This window comes from Syngnathus scovelli, chromosome 14 (genome assembly GCF_024217435.2).
Source record: "Syngnathus scovelli strain Florida chromosome 14, RoL_Ssco_1.2, whole genome shotgun sequence".
Taxonomy (NCBI): domain Eukaryota; kingdom Metazoa; phylum Chordata; class Actinopteri; order Syngnathiformes; family Syngnathidae; genus Syngnathus; species Syngnathus scovelli.
In genome coordinates, this window is record NC_090860.1 from 6,704,772 (window position 1) to 6,726,888 (window position 22,117).

Below are 22,117 nucleotides of genomic sequence, written 5' to 3' on the forward strand. Positions count from 1 at the left end.
TCTCGAGAGAGTCAGCCAACTAATCTTAAGGCAGTAATTAATAATTAAAACATTAATCCTTCTATTGCCCGTAGGTCCTGTTTTGGAGAAGGCATACGGGTTGTTTCATGTCAAAACAGCAATAGCGGAAACGTGTCTCTTGAAATAAAATAAATAAAAGGTTACATACCGTAACACTGGCAAGTTGAAAGTCAGAAAAATAAAGCTCGATGTTAAAACCAGGATGCTATAAACAAATGCACATGGATAGATAAGGTTTTTCATGTCTACATTAATTTTGCCCCTTAATCCAACTAAATTGCAAAGAAATCACTCTAAAGTGTAACATCTAAGAGTGGAAAATAAAACTCCATAAAAGACAATGCGTCAGGTGGATGACATCATTTTTTTCAAGTACATCTATCTGTAAATGACTGAGCTGAAACTGGACACACAAAATGAGAGAGTACTTTGACAACTGTACCACTTTATTTTCATGGGACACACAAAGTAACTGACAATTTACGACAAACAAGTGTTCTTAAATTACGACATTAATTCAAAACGTTTAGTGTTTTTGAGAATGGCACACATTTTTTCAGTCTAAGCCCCCCATACCACGGGAGACTAAGAAAGAACATAGACAAAGAAATAGTACCTCATAGAAGCTACTTTTGTATCAGAATTTCAAGCTAAATTGATACCGTGCAGTGAGAAAAATGTTAATTAATTCAAGCTAGCTAGCTTACCTAATGATTGTACCTTTGTGACATATCTTCATTAGGTATCTGGTTAAAAACAAAGAAAAGCAATTTGAGCAAGGCGCTCTTAGCCACGGTGGTCAGAGTAGCGTGGGGACCTGGGTGGTATAGTTCATGGCGGGAAAGTGGCGAGCGTCAACGTCCCATTGCTGCTTTGAGACGGAAGGAGCAGTCGGGGTCCGGTGGTTCATATAGCTGGCCATGAGCAGAGTCAGTTCCAGGATCTGAGGGCGGTTAAAGAAGCTGTCACGGATATTGTTTGGCAGAGATGGGACTAAGTCACACATGTGCAAGTCTCAAGTCTTAACCTTCAAGTCTCAAGTAAGTCCCAAGTCATTTTTTTCTTGGGCAAGTCAAGTCAAGTCCTTAAATAGGTCAAGTCCAAGTCAAGTCCTTAAATAGGTCAAGTCCAAGTCAAGTTAACTGTAGTTTTTATTTATTAACTTGCTGAATATTAAATCATATTTACTTAATTCAGTTTCATCATCATATTCATTGCATTAAAGCTATATATACACACCTTTTTAGATAAATGAAAAGCACTTACTTGGCAGTATGGCTCTTCAAATGACAAAGTTTGAAGTTGTCGTCTGGCTGTCCGAAATGTTTTTGTTGCATATCTCGCACTGCGCTGTCCGTCTTTTGCCGTCATAAAAGTAATTGCGATAGCTGAAGGTGATGACTCGCGGTACCGCTCCCGCTGACATGTTTGCGTGTGTCTGATATAAAGGGGCGTGATTCTCCAATAAACCCGTTCGGTAGGTAGAGAGGGCACGACTGATTGATTGACAGGGTAGTGATCCGATCATGACAACGCCATTCTCAGACTGCGCTCCTACCGTGTTATCGATATTATTTTTTTAAATGTATTATTAATTTTAAATTCAAACTGAAAACATAAACTAAATAACACTGAAGTCATTCAAGTCATCGTGTCTCAAGTCAAGTCAAGTCCCGAGTCTTTAACTTCCAAGTCCAAGTCAGGTCTCAAGTTTTTTCATTTTTTGTCAAGTCAAGTCACAAGTCATCAAAACAGCGACTCGAGTCGACTCGAGTCCAAGTCACAGTGACTCGAGTCCCCATCTCTGTTTGGAAGCGGCGCCACTGTCTACGTCATAACATTACCTTTGGTCTGGTCATGGCGAACAGCAGCTTGGCCACGGGCTTGGTCCCGCCTCCCGGCTCCTTCTGCTGGCTGACGACCACCATGAAGTCGTCACAGCAGCCGCCAAAGGTGATTATGGACTGGTAGGCGTATGAGGACAGTGTGTGCTAATATAAAAATAGAAATAAAAACAGTGGTGTTAATTTGCGAGCTCCTCCATCTGGCTGGTGATTTTCCTGATATTAGAAAGTGACCATAGCGTAGTCCAGCACGCATAGCCCGTCCTCGTTGACCGCCACCCAGGCCGGGCCCTGTTCGTGAGGGGCGGGTGGCACGGCCTGCAAAATAAACAAATCGTTAAAAGCGATCTAAACCCAAATGTTTTGTTTTAAAAGTATGTGCCAGCGCTACCTTGACGTTGAAGAGTTTGGCTCCAAACAACAGCCACCTGCGCGCCACCGTCAGGTAAATTCTCACACACTCGGTCGCGCTGCAGCCGCGTAGCGCGGACCACTTGGCCGACAGACGCTCGCTTAGCTCCCTGAAAACAACGTTGCGATATACACACTCAAATTATGACTCATTTATTAAACCGGCACTGAGAGGAAACCTGGAAACAAACCACTGGTGACAAAGAACATGTGCATGCTTGGTATAAAAAAAGTCTTAAATGTGATTACTTTTACTCAGTTGTTTTAAATTTCATTTTAAATTGGTGTAGCTAATGAAGTGTCTGGTGACGTGTCAGACTGACCTGAGCTGCTCGGCGCTGCAGTTGTGTTTGTAGCGTTTGGGGTAGAAGCGCTCCAGTGCCTGCAGGAGCATTAGCTGAGACTTGGCTTGAGGGGAGGAGGCGGGCGAGGAGGGCGCTCGCTCCAGATCGCCGTGCTCAACCTTTAAAATATCGTTTGCCAAAAGTTTTTTCCTTATTCAGGCATCATTCAAAAGGACGTGATGAGTATGGGTGTACCTGCGCCATGAGGGCAGCCACCTCCAGCGCCAGTTCCTTGTTGACGGGGAAATAGCCCTGCTGCACGTTGTCATTCACCTGGTAAGCCAGCAGGAGGCGCTCGCGCTCCGTCTCGCCTTTGACTTGAGAGCGGAAGCAAAGCCTGCAGGGGAGGGGAGGGCACAAATCTGAAGGTTCGGAACTTCTGTTTCCATGCCAGGGCCATGTTTACATCCACAACTGGATGCAATGTCAAGATTCTAGAGCTAAATATTTCTTATCTTGGAAAATTATATAATTTGATTCTATTTAGTTATGAATTTAGATTTTTTTTTTCATTTTCACTTGCATTTATTTAAAATATATATATATTTTTTTCTTTTTTAATATATTACATTCTATTAATTTGTTACCAATAGCATTCACTGTACATGATACGACCTTTGTACTGGAAATGCGCTACCTGTTCTTGTAAGTCAACCGTACAATCCGCGTTCCCTCGTTCTTAGCCGGGTGTTGGTCCTTCAGGGCCTGCTCCCACTTGGAAATAACATCGCAAATCTGGAAGAAGAAAAAAGAATGTGGTTTAACAAGATCCATTTGAAGCTGTTGTATTTTCAGGAAGTTGAGCATGCCTTAGCGGTGGGGAGCAAGCAGTGCTCCAGGTCTTTTCCGGACGGGTCGTCGGTAAAGAGCGCAAAGCCGGACAGCTGAGGGCTCCGCATGCTGATCCTCTGGTTCAGCGTGTTGAGGAACTCATCTACGGTGGTGGAGCCATCGAAACCCACAACTTGGTACGTGTTGTTCATAAAGTGCACCGGGATGCTGAAGGGCAGGGAATGGTGGTAGGGGTTCCTCAGCAGGATGGAGACGATCTCCATGCGTGACGGTCTGGCCTCCCGCTCGCCGTTGCGCAGCGTCCGCTCGACTGAGCGCTGACAGTACACGGCGTATTTGCCCACGTCGTTACTGCGGGTGGGGGGGGACGGGATGGAGAACAATCTCTCAGAGTTGCTTCCATCGGATGGCGGCGAAAGGAAGCACGGGCTCACCTGGGGTCAGCGTTTCGGTGCAGGTGCTGCCTGAGGTACCACAGGAAGTGCTGCTGGGGGAGGAAGAGCGCCACACACAACGACAGCAGCTGCCAGCACTGACAAAACAAACAAAACTGGTGAATATCTGAGGAGGAGCAGAAGAAGATGGCGGCGATAAATCATCAAACCTGCGTGACGGCGTAGTCGTGCTTCGTGCGGCGGTTGGTCTGCTTGATGAGCTGGCAGAACATCTCGTTGTGGAGCTCCTGGTGCGACAGGCACACTTGCAGGGCGTTCTGTGCCAACGACGTGTGGTAGTCCACGCACGGAGACTCCACCAGCACGTTGATGAACAGCTGGCATGACTGCACACGGAAGATGAAATAAGGATTGCTGTCTCCAGCAGGGAGCAGCAAAGTGCAGCCATTTTTTCATGTAGGAGGAGTATCTTGTTAGAGAAAAACCATACATACATATATATAAACCAGTGGTTCTTAACCTGGGTTCGATCAAACCCTCGGGGTTCTGTGAGTCGGCTTCAGGGGTTCGGCAGAGCTGGTATGCTATTCCCCCCCGCGGATGGCCGAACACACCTGAATGTCGTGTAAATTCGCGATAATGCATATCTGAACTGGTCTTGCAAAGGCAACAGCAGAAGTCACACTGATTTGCTGGTATGTCATTACCCCCCCCCCCTAAAGAGGGGTTCGGTGAATGCGCATATGCAACTGATGGGGTTCGGCACTAACGCCCCCCCGCCCCCCAAAAAAAAAGAGGGGTTCGGTGAATGCGCATATGAAACTGATGGGGTTCGGAACTTCCGCCCCCCCCCCCCCCCCCCCTCCCCCAAAGAGGGGTTCGGTGAATTTTTTGTGTGTTTTAACTTGATGAACATAATAATTGATATGTGCGAGAAGCTGAACCTTGAAGAGCTTGAGAGCTTCCGTCTGTAGGGCGTCTGAGGGCAGCGTGGTGAGCGGCGAGCGGAGACCTTCCTTGGAGAAGCTCAAAGCGTCACTCTGCCACAGGCTGCTTTCTGGGAAAACGAAACAAAAACAACAATCGGCCGTCAACACTCAGCAGCTGACGCGACGAGCGAGTGAGAGACGGTTGTTAACACCGTCTACCGGCTTTAGACACACACGTCAAAATAGCTCGGTGCTGACTCAACGTCTCTCCATTTATAGCAACAAGTGAGAATTGTGCAAAGTATTTTGTGTTACTGAAGCAACGCGATCTGCTCGGCTTCAAGAAGATTTGATGGAACAAGAGCAAACATTTACAAAGGTTGTAGTCTGGAAAAAAATCCCAAACCTCCAATGCGATAGCTTATCAATTTGCGTGTCAGTCACCTGTGTCTCCATCTGCGTCCAGCAGTCTACCGATAAGCTGCTCGCACTCTGTGCCCACCTTCAGGTTGGCGCAGCTTCCCGCTGCCACGCTCAAGTGGTACAGCCACGCATCCTGTCCATTAAGTCGGCGTTAGCATTACGAAGCTTCTTAGAATCGGCTAACTGACCTTTTCCTGTTTGGTGCCGACGAGGAGGTATGAGGGGCTCTGGTCGCCGGGCTTCACCACCAGGGTGCAATGCGACGAAAGGAAGCCGCCGCCAAGGCCTGCCTCGTAGTCCTCATCCGAGTCGCACGAACGGTCCACTTCCTGGACGGACGCCGAGCGCAGCTGCAGCTGGCCCAGTGGCAGCTGAGAAGTGGACGCCATTATTTCAAGATTTAACTCAATAAAATTATACTCCTCGGATATTAACTCCTAGCTAGTTTAGCATTTTCAAGACCAACAGCCACAAGTTGCCCAAGAACCACACAAGTTTAGCCAAAAGCTTGTTAGCATGTTAGCAAACTAGCGTGGCCCTTACAAGTTCAAAACCAACCATATGCTGCTGTTAGTTTTGCCATTTCTAGTCACTGAGGATTGTTAGCTTAGCTTGCTAGTTGCTTAATTGTAAATAAAGTGCTTATCATTTACTTTATCTTCTTGGTTGCGATAGTAGTAGAAGACCTTTCCGACCAAAGAGCACCACACCAGCTTGGAACGCCCATGCTTGACCTGGGGAGAAAGAAGAAATAATAAATTTCATTTCAATTTTCATTTTTTCTCCCCCCAACTTTTCTATGTGAGCGCATGAAGGGCTTATTTCCTGTTCAAATGCATTGTTCAGTGTCGTGGTGGCGCTTACCTTAGTGAGCCAGCCTGTCACAGTGGGTTTGTCATAGGTGGGCCCCACGCTGACTGGGCTGCTGGCCTGAACTTTCAAGATGTTCTGCAAGACCCGGATCCACTCCTCCAGGATGTTAGGCGAATCCGCTGTCAGGTAGAAAGTCTTTTTCTCTGTGATCAACTAAAATAATGTCAGGGGGAAAAAAAAAATGCTAATGTGGCATGTTTTGGGGCACCTTAGGACCGAAATGCAAAAAACTGTACAGTACACAATCCGGAAACGAAGTAGCACGATGAAGCTTACTTGAAAGGTTTGCGCTCCTTCTCCACGGACGATTCGACAAGACGAGTTGAGCTCAATCTGACCTTGAGGTTTCCTGATGACGTCGCTCTAGAAGCGTCACACATGCGCAGATATTCATATGAAAGGTCATGAGTAAGGTTTTGAGAATGCAGAGATGCCTACTCACGGGTGTCTTGTAGTAGAGAATCTCGCCGTTCCTCAGGATGAACCAGCGCCGCTTCCACGCCTTCGCCTGACTGCTCATCTTCAACAGGTAGCCAGATTTCTCCAGCGTCTCCTGAACGCAACACATCATTCAAGTATATGTTTTGCTGAATGCTAACACGTGAGTAGTTGATTGGCTACCATGTAGCAAGACACCAAACTGAGTAATGAAAGCAAAACAAGATAGTATACTCACGGGCCCTGTGCTCTCACAAGAGTAAGAAGAGGTCCTCTGGACTTTGTGCTCTGGTTCCGAGTAGTCGCTGTCCAGGGAGCAGGCATCAGGCGGGATAGCGTAGTCACTCTCCGAGCTGATGGAGGACATGGAGACACCTGGAAGGAATGTCCAATGAAATGCATCGCTCGGTGTGATGAAGCAGGACTCCTCGTACCTCTCTTGACAGCACGAGGGCTGCCGGGAACGCTGGCCCGCTTGTCTGGACTCAGCACAGAGGTTCGCAAGCTGGCCAGGGAGCCGCTGTCGTCCTCTGAACCCGAGTCGTCGTTGTCCCGCAGAGGCACAGCGCTGATCTGAGTGGCTTTCTAAGCACACGCAAAAGTGACAATATTATTACATTTTCTCTGAAATTGTTATTCATTCAATTTGTCTGTGCCAAGTTTCCACAACTCTGTATTTTTTGTATAATTCTAATATAGTTAATGTAACTATTTAGTTCAGCCTTTATTTTGGGTGTAATTCCACTGTTGGCCACTAGGTGGAGGCACACTATTCCGTTTGACACTTGTCAATTATTTGTGCTATTAAAAGGCAGAAGGGCTGACTCACCCCTTTCAGTGTGGTGTAGACCGGAACGCTGATGTTCTTGTAAATCAACTGCGCAAAAGGACTGGCCGCTGGACACTGGGGCAAAATGGAACCTGAAAGAAAATCAAAGTTGATTGGAACAATAGACACAATGGCTGTTTTTAATGCTAAAATATTGTTTTTCTCAGCTGTCAAGTTTCAAATGTACAATAAATTAAAAATAATAAAATACACAAATGTTTTTGAAGATGTTAAGATAAGTTAAGACAAGTTAAGATGTCAAATTTATTTGCATTTCTGAAGAGAAAAATGAGTTGTAGTGGCTGATTCATTGCTGACTTCCTGAAGCCATTTCAAATGTGGATTTTTCTATTTTAATTTTGATCACAAATCCCCTACATTTGTTTTTAGCATAATCAGACAGTGTGCCGAAATAAACCCCAGTCTGTCTGGTTTAAATGTGACGCAAAGCAGCTGACTGTGGCTTACATAAAGCAACACCGTAAACACCCTTCAATGTGATACTCAGCTCTGTTGTGTTTGGAAGAGAAAATAACTTTTAATCCGCCACCTGCGCCTTTCATACAGATAACCCTACGGAAGGGGAATATCGACCATGTGTGCTTGTAGGAAGTGACGTGACATCACCCACTCAGATGAGTTTTCGATTGTTCTTTGTTACCATCGGAAATAAAGCATGCTGATGCCAATGGGGACCACAAAACTGACATTAAATCGAAATAGGACAGCCAGAAATGAATTTGATTTTCAGGCTCCAGTTGGGACAAAATAAAAAACAAATGTGCCGAGTCAGCATTGGCATAAACCCCAACAGCAGCGCTGGCAAGCCTCGCCGGGGTTCACGCAAGCCGCTAAATACAAGGAAGGACGTCGCAATGGGGAGCCTAATTACAGCCAGGCCTTGTTGCTTTCATCGAGCGTGATTAAAAAGCAGCTATCTCATTGCCTTTGAGGAAGGGAGTGTCTCCGGCCAAAGATGAGCCCACACCTGCACAGGTGTGTCTGTTCCCAGGCCGCAGGAAGTCACATTAAAGGCCCTGATAACGGCTCTGGACTGGCTGCTGAATGACGCGTGATCGGCCGGCCACCCACGCTTCAGAACTCACAGCGTGTTCTGAGTGAACAAACTCACTTAGAGGAGTGGTTGTGATCTGTTTGCTTGACAAAGTTTGGACAGCGGCAGGTCGTGCGTCAGATGGTTGGCTAACTTGCCAGTGGATAACTGGCAGAGCTAGAGGGGGGGGCTGCTGCCCCCCAGGAAATATGCTTGTGCCACGCCAGATATTGACTTTTCGGGAATTTTCTATTTTTTCCGATAATGTTTTCCGCATTTCCACCCGACCCTCGTCAGTAACGCAAAATAGCATTTTATCGGTATTTTCTGAAGAATTTTGGGGGTTTGTAAAAACATTAATAATTGATCAGGAGCTAGGACTCACCTCGACCTTGGCACCTGGCTCCAGGTGATGCCTCGGATACTCTCATTCCAGCCTTGGCCACGGCATAGATTCGACTTTCCTACAGGGGGTCAATCAATTCTATTATCACGCCCACATCAAGCTACACAGTGCTGACCAATCTGCCTACCCAGGAAGGGAAGCGACGCAAGGGAGGCGTCGGTGGTTTCACAACATCAGGATCCAGTCTCTCCAGTTCCTCTGCGAGACCCACAAGGGGGACACCGTCATGCTCTGATTCGGATCCTTCTACCACGCCGTCCATCCTGTCCAGGAGCGTGTCGTCAATGTCCGTTTCCTCGACTGGCTGGGAGACGGGCGACGTGCTGGTGGTGAGGGTGGAGCAAGTGGACGAGGGCGTCATAATGTCGATGCTGACCAGCTGGTGGAGTCGATCCAGGCTGTGCTGGGGCTGGCTCAAATGCTTCTTCACCAGCTGGATGCTGTCCCTGGGGGTGAGTGGTGTCCGGATCTTGGGTAAGGTCATGCTGGCGCCCGACTGCGCGGGATTGGGAAAGGGGTTGTTGGTGGAGGGCGAGCGAGGCACCGCTGGGCTTTTAGGTGCGAGTCTGAGCTGAGACTTTGGGGATCCGGCGGGACTGGTGGGCGTTTTCTCTAAAAGAGCTGAGGGACGACACGACGCTCGTCAGCTTTGCAGGCAAAACAAGACGAGGGGTGAGATCTCTTTGCCAACCTTGTAGTTTGCCTTGCAGCAACGTGATCTGCTCGGTCTGCTTCGACTTGGCCTGTTTAAGGTGTTGGTTCTCTTGCTCCATCTGGAGAGAAAACACATCGTGCAAAAAAACATTATTCAGTTACAAAAAATAAGCAGCAAAGCACCTCCATGAAATTCACCTGAATGGCATTACATCATCTGTGCCACAACTTAGACCCGCTCCCAGCGGTCTCCCCTAACACTTCCATTTCCATCTGATGTCAACTTAGCAGGGGTTTTTGGAATCTTTGTAAATCAGGGCCTTTAGAACTCGACATCTCATGTCCAGAGCGGGACTCTGCCGTTCTTGCTTACCTCTTGGAGCTTCATCTTCACCCAGTCTTTAATCTTGGCTGCCTTCTCCTCAATTATTTTGGCCTCCTGGGCTCTGACTAAGATCTGGAGAAAGAGAAAACATGACATTACGCGTGGACGCGTTGACCTCGGTTTGAGAAGCACGGCTCCATGGGGAGGCTCCAAGACCTGCTTTTCCAGCTGGATCTCTAATCTCTTGATGGTGGCATCTTTTTCTTGGACCCGGGCAATCAGGTCTTGGTACTTCCTGTACACTAAGCTTTCGGACTCGCAGCTATGGATGTTTGCCGACTTGAGCTTTTCTTCCATGGATTGGATCTGAGATAGCCGAGATAGTTGAAATAAATTTGCGAGTTGTATTGAAAAGCTCGTTAAAAGATGCCCGACCTGTTTCTCGGCGCTCTCTGCTCGTTGGTCGGCCTCGATCGCCCGCTGCTCCAGCTCCTGCATCTGTCAACGAGACAAAAGAGTCCGTTACCGTGGTTTCACGCGTCAGGGGTAGAAACCCAGCACGATTCCACCCCCCACCCTCTTTCTCTCCAGTGGGAAGCGTGTGGGAAAGTTCAACAGACGTGAAAATGACCTCATCAATAATTAATCGTATATTGTTGCCCGACGGAGATGTTCTGACTGCTGCTGATCAGAGTGCAAACTTAAGTGTTTAACTGTTTTTTGTAACGCACACACACACGCTCCAGACACACAAACTATATCACACCCTACTATGTCATACTTCCCTGTACAACACAAAATATACTACAGTCATGTATCCTCGTGGAAGTTGTGTATTTTTTTTTATATATATATAAATAAAAGTCAAATTACGGCGCGTGTGTGTGTATGTGTCTGTGAGAATGTCATCACTCTATTCAGCGAACTCCTCACATGGCCTTCTGCCTTGCTCACGAGGGAGATAAACTCCATGTCACATTTTCTTTTTTCACTCTCACTCTTAAGCTCGCTTTTTTTTTCCACACCAAAGTGGGTCAATGTGTAAAACACTCCTAACTTGGCAACAGAGACCAGATGAAGATGTAGAAAAAAGCAATAACATGGTACAACGGTCGTCACTCAGCAGACCACCACACGCACACATTGGAATCGCATTTTTTTTTAACATTGATGAAGTAAAATAAAAATAGAGAGGACGACTAAATATACAAGCTGGGCTAAGTTTGCATTTCCCTTAGTCAGCGTTTTACTTGCTGGTATTCCCCACCTGACTTTCGAGGTGAAGCACCGCCATGACTCAGATGTTGAATATTAAAAGCGTGCAGCCAACCTCCGGTGAGACACCATGACCGGACGCTGCGCGTTTAGCTGAGTTGATCGCTGACTCAGGCGCTTTAAGCGTTTCCTTGTGCACAATTAAAAGTGCTGCTGCGGTCTGTGCGCCGTTTTGACTTGCTCGTGACGGAAAAACAAAAAAGGCTTCAAGTTGAGCCAGACTAAGTTTCTTTCATCTGTGGATTAATGTCATACATGCTATTTTGGGGTTCATCTCAAATGTATAGATTCCTATAGTTCAGAAAATAACATCTTAGCTTGCAAATAGTTTTTGTTAAATTTATTAACATAATTCCATCCAAATACAAGCCTAGAAGTCTTTCTGTCTCTTGTACCTTCTCGCCCAGCAGCTCCCGGATTTTCCCGGCTTGGATCCGGAACCTCAGCAGCTGCATCTCCAGAGCCGCGCAGCGCTTCTGCCAATCCACGCCGGGAGCTCCTGCGACGCCGCTGCCGCTCTCCATCACGTCAGCCATGTCCACGATTTTCTCGGACTGAAACGAGAGTGCGAGAGCTGTGTTTATTTCTATTGTGCAAGGTGGCGGTTATGGTGAAGAACTAGCGAGAGGAGCCACTGCCCTCATTGCTGTTTATGACGGTTGACTTTTTTTTCAGATCATTCGGTCTGTTTGTATTGCGCAAGATGCCGTTTATCGCAGACCTCCTTGGGTGGAGTCACGGGACACTTGGACTCTGTTTTCATTTCCAAGACTAGAGTCATTTCACTTCCATCCTGGTGATTCAGCGAGCAAAAAAAAAAGGTGTGGCGGATAAATTTGAAAAACTTCCTCCCTGTGACACACGCCACACGGGAAACGAGCGCAAACGAACAAAACAGCTGGATGGAGTGAAGCTCGAAACTTTCTTTCCATTCCCTCGCCTCACTTGGCCACACACAAAACCTCAGCGGGGAGGTTGTGTCAGCGGGGGGAGCCGGCTTCACTGGCTCCCAGGCCAAAGCGGGTCAGCTCTGCCTACTAACCCCCAAACCTCCCTTCCACATGCAATCCCTTCTTAATTACAAGGCAGGGCTGAAACTGGATGCTGCTCCGGTCTGGCACAATGGTGTCTTTCTGCATGACAGTCCCATAAGAGGGCAAGTGGGGGTGTGGGGGCACAGAGAAAAGAGGCAAGAATGTTTGAGGATGAATGGACAAAGGCCTTGGAGCAGGAAACTGATGGGGCACTTCACTTGTTTTGTTTTACCTCAAAGAGAAGGACACATGAAGGAAGCCAGTTGAGAAGGTTTAAGGCCTTTTGTGATATCAGAATGAAGACTTTTTGTTCACTTAGCAACGTGAAGTATGGTTACCTAGCTAGCGACAAATCTGAGCTAGCTATAGCAAGCTATCTAGATAGCGCTTCCGGAGGCTATTTTGTACATGTTTTCGTAATAGACATGGCTACCGGATTTCATGATGCTTTGTGAAAAAGAATTCAGGGGCTGACTTTGATTTTAGAAGAAGCCTTTATATGTTGGACTCTGTAAAAATTGCGACTTCAATGCAAAATGGCTGCGTCCCTGTTATTTTTTTCAGGCATGGCTTCTGGAGACTTTTTTGTGGGTCTACTCATTATAGGCATGGCAACCAAACTTCAACCTCAATATAAAACAAAGCATGACAAAGCCAAACGTGGCGAAAACGAAAGAAAAGTTAAGCATTAACAGACAGAAAAGCCAGTGCGACAGACAAGACGTTCAAAGTCCGGCGGTCGAAAGTGCTCCCTGCAATTAGCCCGCTCGTAAATGCAGGCTTTGGCCGTACAAATTACAGAACTTATGCATGCGGAGGCTTTTGGACCCGAGATGACCACTTGGTGCTCGACTGGCTGGCGGCTTTGACGTAAAGCCGTGCACTTGGGGAGGAACGGAAAACTAATCGTTCTTGAGCGTATACAGTCCAGCGAAGTTTAGGAAAATTCACAGACAACAGACGACAACCAACTCCTCATCTTTATATTTACTCAACTTTAGAGTCAGCAGCTGATCATTCTTCTATTTACACCACTGGTATAAGGGCTAGCAAGGGGATTTCTAACGCAAAGTTGTGTGCTTTCGATAAATCAACAATATGATATTTGTTTGGTTGGGTAGTAAACTGAGATGTCTCCAGTTGAAACCATTTTTTGAAAAAAAAAAAAATTCTGACAACAAAAACAACACATCTTGGATTACAAAGGATGTCACGTCACAGAAGGCCCCATTTGCCACGTTGGACATCCTCAACGACAACATGCCAGGTCAGGAAAACAAATGGCCTGAGCAATCGCAAGGGTGTCGCAACTTGAGCCAAACGCCAGAGTAAACTTTCCACTGAGTGGAAAAGTCAAGCTGAGCTGCCCAAAAGGCCACCTTGGAAGTGAGTCGAGGAGCGTCGCTTTTGCCGACTGTGCCGTGTATCAACAAACATTTGACACGCGTGCGTGCTACAATACTCGAGTTGGTGTACACTTTACGTTTGAGCTTCCAGGGATCTGGATTTGCGTCAGGCCACCCAGAGAGGATGGGAGGATCCACAGGAGGAGGTTGCCTTGGATGGCTGCAGCCAGCCAGCCAGCCAGCCAGACAGACAGATTGGAGTTCCAGAAAAGAGGTCAAAATAATAACGGAGAATTAGCAGCTAATTCCGTCCATGTACTGAGATGCTAACTTGGCTGACAAATTCCCAACAATCCGTAAAAAGGCAGAAAATGTGACAATAGACACACACTTATTTAAAACAGACACGCCTGTACACACGCACAAGCGACGACACGCTGCCGAGCTTGCAGCTGCGCTGATGTCAGTAATTAGTTGCTGGAGATGACATCATCCCCAGCAGACGTTCCCACATCCCGCCTCGCATCACCCCCTATCCCGCCCGAGGCCTCGGAGGCTGCAGATGTGGGTCGCCACGGCACACGTGCAAAACTACATTTTGGCCTCCAAGAGAGAAAACAAAGTCAGATTGTTTTTGAGAAGATTGTAACATGAAATGCGGAAAAGTGAAACGTTGAGATGCTTTTCATTTTTTTTTCATGATGGTATATACAGTATATATTTGGATTTGTCCAAAAAGTGATAAATATTCACAAAATATAAATCACAATTAAAAAAAAATTGCTGTTTGTTGTCGGGCCGGAACGGATTATTGACATTCCCAATTGTTTTAATGAAGAAAAATGATTTAAGAAATAAACAGGAATGAATAAAACTTATCTTAAGGCTTGTTGTTTAATTTCACGACCAATTATTAGTACGCAAGCCATTAAAAAATACTGAGTTTATTCTATTTCTTCCCGTTTCTCTTATCTGTTCCATCACCTCCGTGACCTGCCGCTCGTTGCACCTTTCCCAGCATGCATCTCTTTCTAGGTTAATAATGACAGGCTTTGGCCAAAAACCTACTGGCTCCTTGACATTCCTCTCTTGTGAGGTGTAAACACACACCTCATACCACCTTTCACACACTTTTTTCTCTTCCTTTAATTTTAGTTTTTTAAGAAAATAATCTTGTTTTATTGGGGCGTGCTGCATAGAAAAACAATAAAACGCTACAATAAGCGCACGAAGAATCTGTCCACAAGTTCTGAACACCACGGCCACAAGAAATAAACACTGAACATGTGCAACACACCGGTAGCAAACTGACCTGCGAGAAAATATTTCTTTCCTGTTATTTTTTTTTACCTTATTGCTGGTCGACTCCACCCACAGGGCCACGCTCACGGCATCCACAGCGATCTCCTTCGTCCACTCATTCATTCATTCTTCTTCTTACTGCAACAGCTCCTGCCTGGCCGTGCTCTGCTGACTGTGTGAGCCCGCCGCATGCAAGCACGCATCATGCAGTCACACACATGCACACACACACACGCGCGCACACACACACACACACACACACACACACACACACACACACGCTCCTCCCGGCCTTCAATGAGAGGACCATCTTCCTCCTTTAAAGGGCCCGAAGCGGCATCAGGTTTCTGCAAGGAGTCACCCCTCACCCTCTTCTTCTCGGTCTTGGCCCCTCCCCTCCCACTCTAGGATATTGCATGAGAGGCTGGCTGCTCCCACGGGACGTAAACACACACTTTGTTTCACCCGCAAATCGCGGACGGTTACAGTTCAACGCAATTACCCGTGCGACGCTATGTAGGTTAACGCCGACGACTGCACATGCGCATCTGTACAGTATCGATGCATCAGTATCGGCTCAGCAAGGATGAAGAATATGACTGTGAGAACTGTCATGTTGAATGTCTACATGTGGTGCTGCACCGTTTGTGTTCATATATCGGTCGGCTCAGCAGTCATCGCTTGGTGGACTTTGTGATTTAAGCATCTGCCTGCAACGCTTCTGTCAGAAGCTTGATTCACACACAACCACAACTCACCATGAGTTATACACACACACCCACACATATATATACGTACACACACACATACGTGCACACACACACACACACACACACACACACACACACACACACACACACACACACACATATATGTGCACACACACGCGAACCTCCTTTAATGTCCTTTACATGTGTCCTTCCATAAAGGAAAAAAAAGTGGTGTCACCAAGAGACTCTCACAAGTTTGCTGTCTAAAAATGAGGAGGAGGAGAGGAAGCGGGCTGACCTTCGCTGCGTTTTTTTATTGTGGTGCTGCTTGTCAAAGTGGACCACACACGGAGGAAGCTGAAAGGGAAAAGAGAAGCAAAAGGGAGTTAACAAATCCTGTTAGCTTGGGGGGTGACGAAAGAAACATTCAGGCCTTTTTTACGCCATAAAACAAAAACATCATCTGGGTGCTTGTCAAATATCCTACTCGATATCATTGAAAATATATTTCAAATATAATGAGTAATTCAGTTATCGTTATTGTATGATCCTGTGTTTAGTTATCTTCTATCCCATGCTGCTCTCTACTGGACAACATAAGAAACATCCGTCGTTTTCAAGTTGAGCACCAGAGGCCGCCAGAGCAGAAAGAGCAAGATGAACAGAACAAACTAACCGTTGAAAACTAGTTGGAAAAAAAAAAACGTCAGTCAACCGTCTCAGCAAATTGCAAAACAAAAGTAAATTTCTAAGTAGTAAAGTAATAAAAACATGTTTTCTTATTGATAAACTCATTTAAACAAATGTCCTTAGGAAACATTTATCTTTTACTTCCTCTGTCCAAAGAGAAAACAGTCAAGAACAGGTTGTGTGTTTAAATCTACCATATAGCTGTTACAACCCTATAAGCAGAAGATATTTGAACAAAAACAGTGGCGCAACACATGTAGAAACATATGTCACATATTTTCATCTTGTATAATATTAGATGGGCAATATTAAAGAATGATTTGGGCCTGTATTAACCCCTCCCTAGATCATCCTCTGTCCATGCCTGCACTAACAACTAGCCCCCCCACCCCCATCGACCAAGCGGGCGAAAGGTTGCAACCTCGCCATCAACCTTTTGGTGAGGGTAAGTGGCAGAAGGGGCCCAAGACAATCCAGCACTCTCACCAGCGTGGCAACCAAAAAGGACCCCCAGCCGGACCCTCGCCCTCCAATGCCACGTCCCATTCAGCAACGGCCGTCATGATCAAAACCTCCACCCACCCCCACGGGCAGTCGATATCCCCTCGCTGTCCGGTCAACCGGACTGAAGGCTCGGAGGGCGTCCTGGTTCTCAAGACTGATTGGAAGACAATGGAGGCCCCCCGTGCTGTGTCAGTTATGTGTGTGTTAAAGCATCTCAAGAGAGTCCAGGAACTCGCAGGAGCAGGTGGCAGACGGTGTCTGCTAGAAATCAGTTCGGACTTGGCCACCTGTGGACAAGGCGAGTCAACGGTCGGACGTTTCTCGTGAGAACTGCGATCAGAAACCATGTTACCCCAAAAAGACTTGGAGGTCTAAGTTAATCCTGAGCGCTCGCAGTCCATCAAAGAGGTGTCCAGGTTGGAAGTGTCCAAATGCCGCATACAAAAATTTTTTTTTTTTTCTCCCACCACCTGATTCAGCTCCTGCACATCTGGCCTGAGTTAGCACGACAGCGGACGTGCCCGAGCCCCCCCTCAACACTGGGAGGTAAACATCTTCAGCTCGGGATCCCAACGGAGGCCGATCCGGCCCGGCCCACATGTTCCCCGGACAGGAATCCAAAACATCCTGAGCCTGGTTGCGTGTAGAACAGTACACATCTGGATCGCAGATGTGCACCAATTTTTTTACGTATGCGTTTTTCAGAAAAAAAGATAGCACTGTGTTGTTTAAAAACAAAATACAGTCTAGTATACCACTCATTTATCTCGAGGTTATGTTCCAGAAATCAGTGCACTTCATCCGCCCGTCTTTTTGTGTTAATCCCTAAATGATTAAATGAAATAGTTCGGGTAATTTGAGGAACATGGAATGACAATTCTAATAAAAAATCCTAAAAAATAAAAGGTGGGAAAATGTTAAATATTTCAGCCTAATTGGAAGGAATTAAATGCCAATATCACATTATTGAATAACAAACAACAACAGCCCTAAAAATAAATCCATGTCACAACGTGGTGTAGTTCTCCTTACTTCCACTAGAAGTCACTTGTGCTCTGTGATGGACTCCTCAGGTGAGGCCGCAAAGGAAGTCAGCCTCTGCGTGTTAACAGCTAAAAAAATCACAATACACAAAATGTTTTATCAAGTTATTATATCTCAAATTATCAACACATGTTGCCATTAACGAGTCAGACGTAATTTAAATGAGACGCTTTTTCTTTAGCTTTATGGTGAGGCGAGAAGAGAATGTCACAATTTTAGTTAATAAGTTATTAGCTTAGCATATAGCCTGAATCATAGACTTTTTATCCGGCAGACCATGACGTCAGGCAAAGTTACGTGCACTCCGGCGGTGTGTGTGTGTCTTGTTTTGAAAAAGAAAAAGTGAGCATAGTTTGTAATTAAGAGTTAATGAATGTTTTTGGCTCTATGTTTTCCTCCCAGGTTACATGTTTTCCGTGACAAATACAGCCCCTGTTCCGCCGCAGCCTCTTTGTTTGTGGTAAGGAGATCCCCGTGTTTAGGTGGAGGTGGTCCCCCCCCCCCCCCCCCCCGCCCACACACACGCACACACACACACACGCACACACACACACACACACACACGCACACGCACACACACACGCACACACACACACACATATCCAAACACAGACTTTGATCTGGTTCTCCACTGTGCTGAAATGCATGCCGAAGTCTGTGTCGAAAGTGGTGGGACAAATTCGACCTGAAAATTTCAATTCATTTGGAAATTTCACATTTTGCATTGGTGGCCCCTTTCACACGGGTGCGGTTGTTCTGCGCGAAAGGCAATCAGCAGTCACGGTTAGCATCATCGCTAATCAACTGAGACTTTGTGGCTTTGTGTCTTCCAGGCGCCACTTTTGTTATACTTGCACAGCTCGTGATGGTTTTGAGGTCATTGCCGGCTCATCCGTCCAAGACAAGCAACGCTGGATTTTCTTAACACCCCCCCCCCCCCCCCCCCCAACCAGCCTCTTGTCAATAAGCACGTAACCATGATGACAGAGGCCCGCATTTGACTTCCTTTTCACTTAGTTTGAACTGCAGAACTGGAAATGAAACTACACACTTGGCACTTTTTTGTTTCGCTGAACAGAAAGAAGGAACATTTCCTAAGAATACTTGTAGTTTGGATTTATATTTTATTTTTGTCATTATTTTTTTTCCAATACAATTCAGATTGTTTTATTTAAATGTTTAATAATGTCCCTCGCAGAAGCGTTCAATTGTTTAATAATGTCCTCACGAGAACCAGCTTTTAAAATAAATAAATAAATAAATAAATAAATAAATAAATGAATGAATGAATGAATAATTAAATCATGTCCATGTTAGTTTTTCCATTTAATAATAACACAAGATAAATGTGTTAATTTTTTAATTATAGCCTACATGAGAGCTTTTGAAAACATTTTGAAATGCTCAGCATGAGCGCTTTTTAAAACATTTCATGCCGTTGACGAACGGCCACCTGAGAGCTTTTCAAAATATTTCATGATGTCCCACGTCAGAATTTCCAATATCAGCCCAGACGGTGCACACATCGTGTAAATTCAGAGCTATGTTGTCGTTCTCCAACTTGAAATTAATATTCTGCTGACTCTCTGAGGGACGCGATAAAACTTGTGTTTCCTGAGGCTCGGTCACCCCCACCCTCAACCCCGCACCCACCCCCATGGGGCTTAGCGCCCCATCCCAGACGTAAACACGTGTGACAAATGGGCCCAGGTATCAGGTCTCGGCGTGGATGACTTAGAAGATGGACAAACAATGGATGTTGGGGGGGCAAAAAGCTTGGAGTGCGTGTTTCTGCACAGCTTTAGTTCCAGTCCAAATCATTTCCCGGTAATTCCTCCCGGTTTTGTCATCCATGTGGTGCGGATTAGAAGGGCGGAGGGTGGTGGTTGGGGGCGGGTGGGGGTGGGGGGGGTGGCTCGTGTTTTGGTGGGCTGATTGAAGACAGACGGCCACAAGAGGCCTTCTTCTTCTTCTTCTTCTTCTTGTCAAGTGAAGGAAGTCCCTGCTGGTAGGGGTCTGGTGGATCTCGGTTGTGGCGATGCAGAGGAACAGTATTTGCTCCAAAACAAGTCACAAAGTTGTTTTTGGCCCGTAATTGTTTTTGTTGTGAAATGCAGAAAAAGCAATTTTCACAACAACAAAGCTTTAAATATTGTCGTATGGTCAATTTTCAGGGAGGCTGAAGCTTGATGATGTTGTCACCAACGACAATAATGGACGTCTTGTTCTTTCAATTCTTCTCTGACACTGGATGGATGTCGTCGGATGGCCCCGTGAGAACATTGTGACACCGAACTTTCTGCGCGCGCATGTGCGACTCCTCCGCAGGCTTGTTTACCACTGTGTATGTGCGCGTGTGTGTGGTTTCAGTGGCACTCTGGTATGTGCGTCGTTCTGTTCGGGCTCTTCTGAAAGGCGGCCCGCACGGCTCGCGCTTCTCAAGTCCGGCCTTGTTCCCCTCTTGCCTGTTTGTTCAGCTGGCCCACCAGCAGGGTCACCAGAGACGCCCCCCCCCCTCCAGTCCCCTCCCCCTTCTCTCCCATCTCAACCTCCGCCGCCCTCTCCACCTCGGACACCTCCTAACCGCCCCCGCCTTGGGTCACCAACCTCCTGACCTTTTCACCCGGCGGTTTGGGTGGGGGTTATTTGCTCCAAGGACATCGCTTAAGAAGAGCGTTTTGTTCGGACCTCATTTGGGCTGCAATCCGGGCTCGGACTCTTGTCATCAGTGCCATGGATCTGCTCTCAATGAGCTGATTAAGGGGGGCCTGTTGCGTGGGGGGGGGGTCAGGGATGAATGACGCGGGTCAAGGGGCCACGCCGGGCCCAACACAGTCAGGCATTCACCATCGGAGGATGCGACGTGAAATTAGCGCCGGTTGGATTAGCAAATGGGCTCCAGCCTGTTTGATTGTGTTTGTCGTGGTGGGCCTCGTGCCCCTTTTGCACTCAGGTCCATTTTGGATTGGGGAGAAATTTCCAGTGTCTGGAAGTACTCAGTGAGCGTCTATCCTCCTCCTCCTCCTCCTCCTTCTCAAAACTATCTGTCCATTCCTGATAAACAGCCAGATCAGAGGCAAGGATTTGTCAACACACTCACGATGACACCGTCCACCCGTCAGACACCCTCTTGCTGCTCATTCACGGGAGGCAGGACGTTTTTTTTGGCCTGTGTGCGTATATTTTTTCCCAGCAACACTTGCATCATCGCAAATGACCAATGATGACAGCATCTCCTGAGAGCTGAAACGAGCGGCCAAGCCTCGACACGCCCATTCTACCTCACTTCAGCATTTCACAGCGAATCAGATTTATTTTAAAAAGGACATTTTATTAAAAAGAATGTACTTTTGAATGTTCTCACCCACTTCTGGAAATGATCTAATTCCACTTAACTGGTCCAGAACTCTTGACGTTGAGGGAGCAAGAATGAAGGCAGACCAGACACCATCCTAAATTCAGTTAAAATGATGACGCTAAGTTACTGAGCAACGACTTTTAGCAGCATTTGAGTTGTATTTGAATCTTGCTTCGAGTTGAAGGGGAGCGTTCTGGTTTCTGGATTAGGTCTTGAATCAAACCAGGAGAAACTGGACGGCTCTCTGAAGACTCACAACATATGCCAGAGGCGACCATCCCACTCGCTTCCCACGTTTGCTATCGATGACATCACTCGAGCAAGCGTCGTTGAAGACATCAGCGGCGTCGGATTTTGCGATCTGCCGAGTGACGGCTATGAGATCGAAGGGAACAGGAGAGCGAGCGGGAGAGTTGCGGCTTGGCTGAACTCACCGTGAACCCCGGACAGATTTATTTTCTACGGGGCCCGATGCTCACTCGCTCGCTCTGAGGGGCCGGGATTTACACACCTCGCCCCGCGCAGCCGGGAAGCGGAGCTGACGACGGGATGGACAGACATTTTTTAAGAAAAAGAATAAAAAGATAGTTTCGCTTTGGGAGTGAACCTGGGCCGGGATTTTTTTTTAGGTTGCAGGAAAATGGAGACTGTGGGCACCAGGAACATAGAAGGCTGCAGTGAAGTGAGGGCTGGAAGAGTCCTCCAAGAAAACACAAAACAGGGACTGGGGGCAGCAACAAAGCAGAGCAGTGACACAGAGTTGGATTTACCCCCCCCATTATTTCAGCTCGTGGAATTATTTTGACAATTGAAAGTTGGAGCCCAGAATGTGCTGTGTTCTGTGTGAATGCTTGTCACTCAACTATAAAACTACCTCCGCTCAACATTCGTGATTCAGCAAGCACACACCGCTCACCCTGCCCTCTGCAGATCTCTCTCAATGGCGAGTAAATAACCGCAGGCGTGAGGAAGAAAAGGAAGGAGGGGATGAGCTGAGCAAAAGAAAAGATGAGATGGCGCTAAAGTTTTCTGGCTGTGTTCTTGGCAGAGGGCCAGATCAGGGGACAATGGAAACCCTGTGAGGATCCAGACTTGTATGGACGCATCGGCCTATTG

At 46.7% G+C, this 22,117-nt stretch overlaps 1 protein-coding gene across 2 annotated transcripts; it reads right to left on the bottom strand.

Annotated features, from left to right (window-relative positions):
* Window positions 1-449: 449 nt before the first annotated feature.
* plekhh1 (pleckstrin homology domain containing, family H (with MyTH4 domain) member 1) lies at window positions 450-15,537 on the bottom strand. 2 transcript variants are annotated; one of them, XM_049741112.2, is made up of 29 exons: window positions 14,744-15,537; window positions 11,409-11,567; window positions 10,174-10,236; window positions 9,955-10,104; window positions 9,787-9,870; window positions 9,451-9,532; window positions 9,136-9,380; window positions 8,887-9,063; window positions 8,739-8,817; window positions 7,300-7,391; window positions 6,905-7,055; window positions 6,709-6,845; window positions 6,475-6,585; window positions 6,309-6,395; window positions 6,024-6,185; window positions 5,813-5,893; window positions 5,348-5,530; window positions 5,181-5,292; window positions 4,752-4,864; window positions 4,017-4,193; window positions 3,847-3,944; window positions 3,430-3,763; window positions 3,258-3,355; window positions 2,816-2,957; window positions 2,600-2,739; window positions 2,257-2,386; window positions 2,100-2,183; window positions 1,866-2,012; window positions 450-964 (listed from the first exon to the last, which is right to left on the bottom strand). In XM_049741112.2, exons 1-29 carry the CDS (start codon window positions 14,816-14,818, stop codon window positions 821-823), a joined length of 3,837 nt encoding a protein of 1,278 aa, XP_049597069.1. In that variant the 5' UTR covers window positions 14,819-15,537; the 3' UTR covers window positions 450-820. The 2 variants fall into 2 exon arrangements, with proteins under 2 accessions (XP_049597069.1, XP_068509091.1); XM_068652990.1 differs by having other exon boundaries at window positions 8,887-9,380; window positions 14,744-15,536.
* Window positions 15,538-22,117: the final 6,580 nt, after the last annotated feature.

What these genes read in the sequence shown, in the direction of transcription:
- plekhh1 (XM_068652990.1), bottom strand. Translation starts at nt 14,818, where the DNA reads ATGAATGAGTGGACGAAGGAGATCGCTGTGGATGCCGTGAGCGTGGCC. An exon ending in GGACGCAGATGGAGACACAG is followed by an intron (nt 4,865 to 5,180) that starts GTGACTGACACG and finishes TCGTTTTCCCAG; the next exon opens with AAAGCAGCCTGTGGCAGAGT. An exon ending in AAGCTCTCAAGCTCTTCAAG is followed by an intron (nt 4,194 to 4,751) that starts GTTCAGCTTCTC and finishes TTCCGTGTGCAG; the next exon opens with TCATGCCAGCTGTTCATCAA.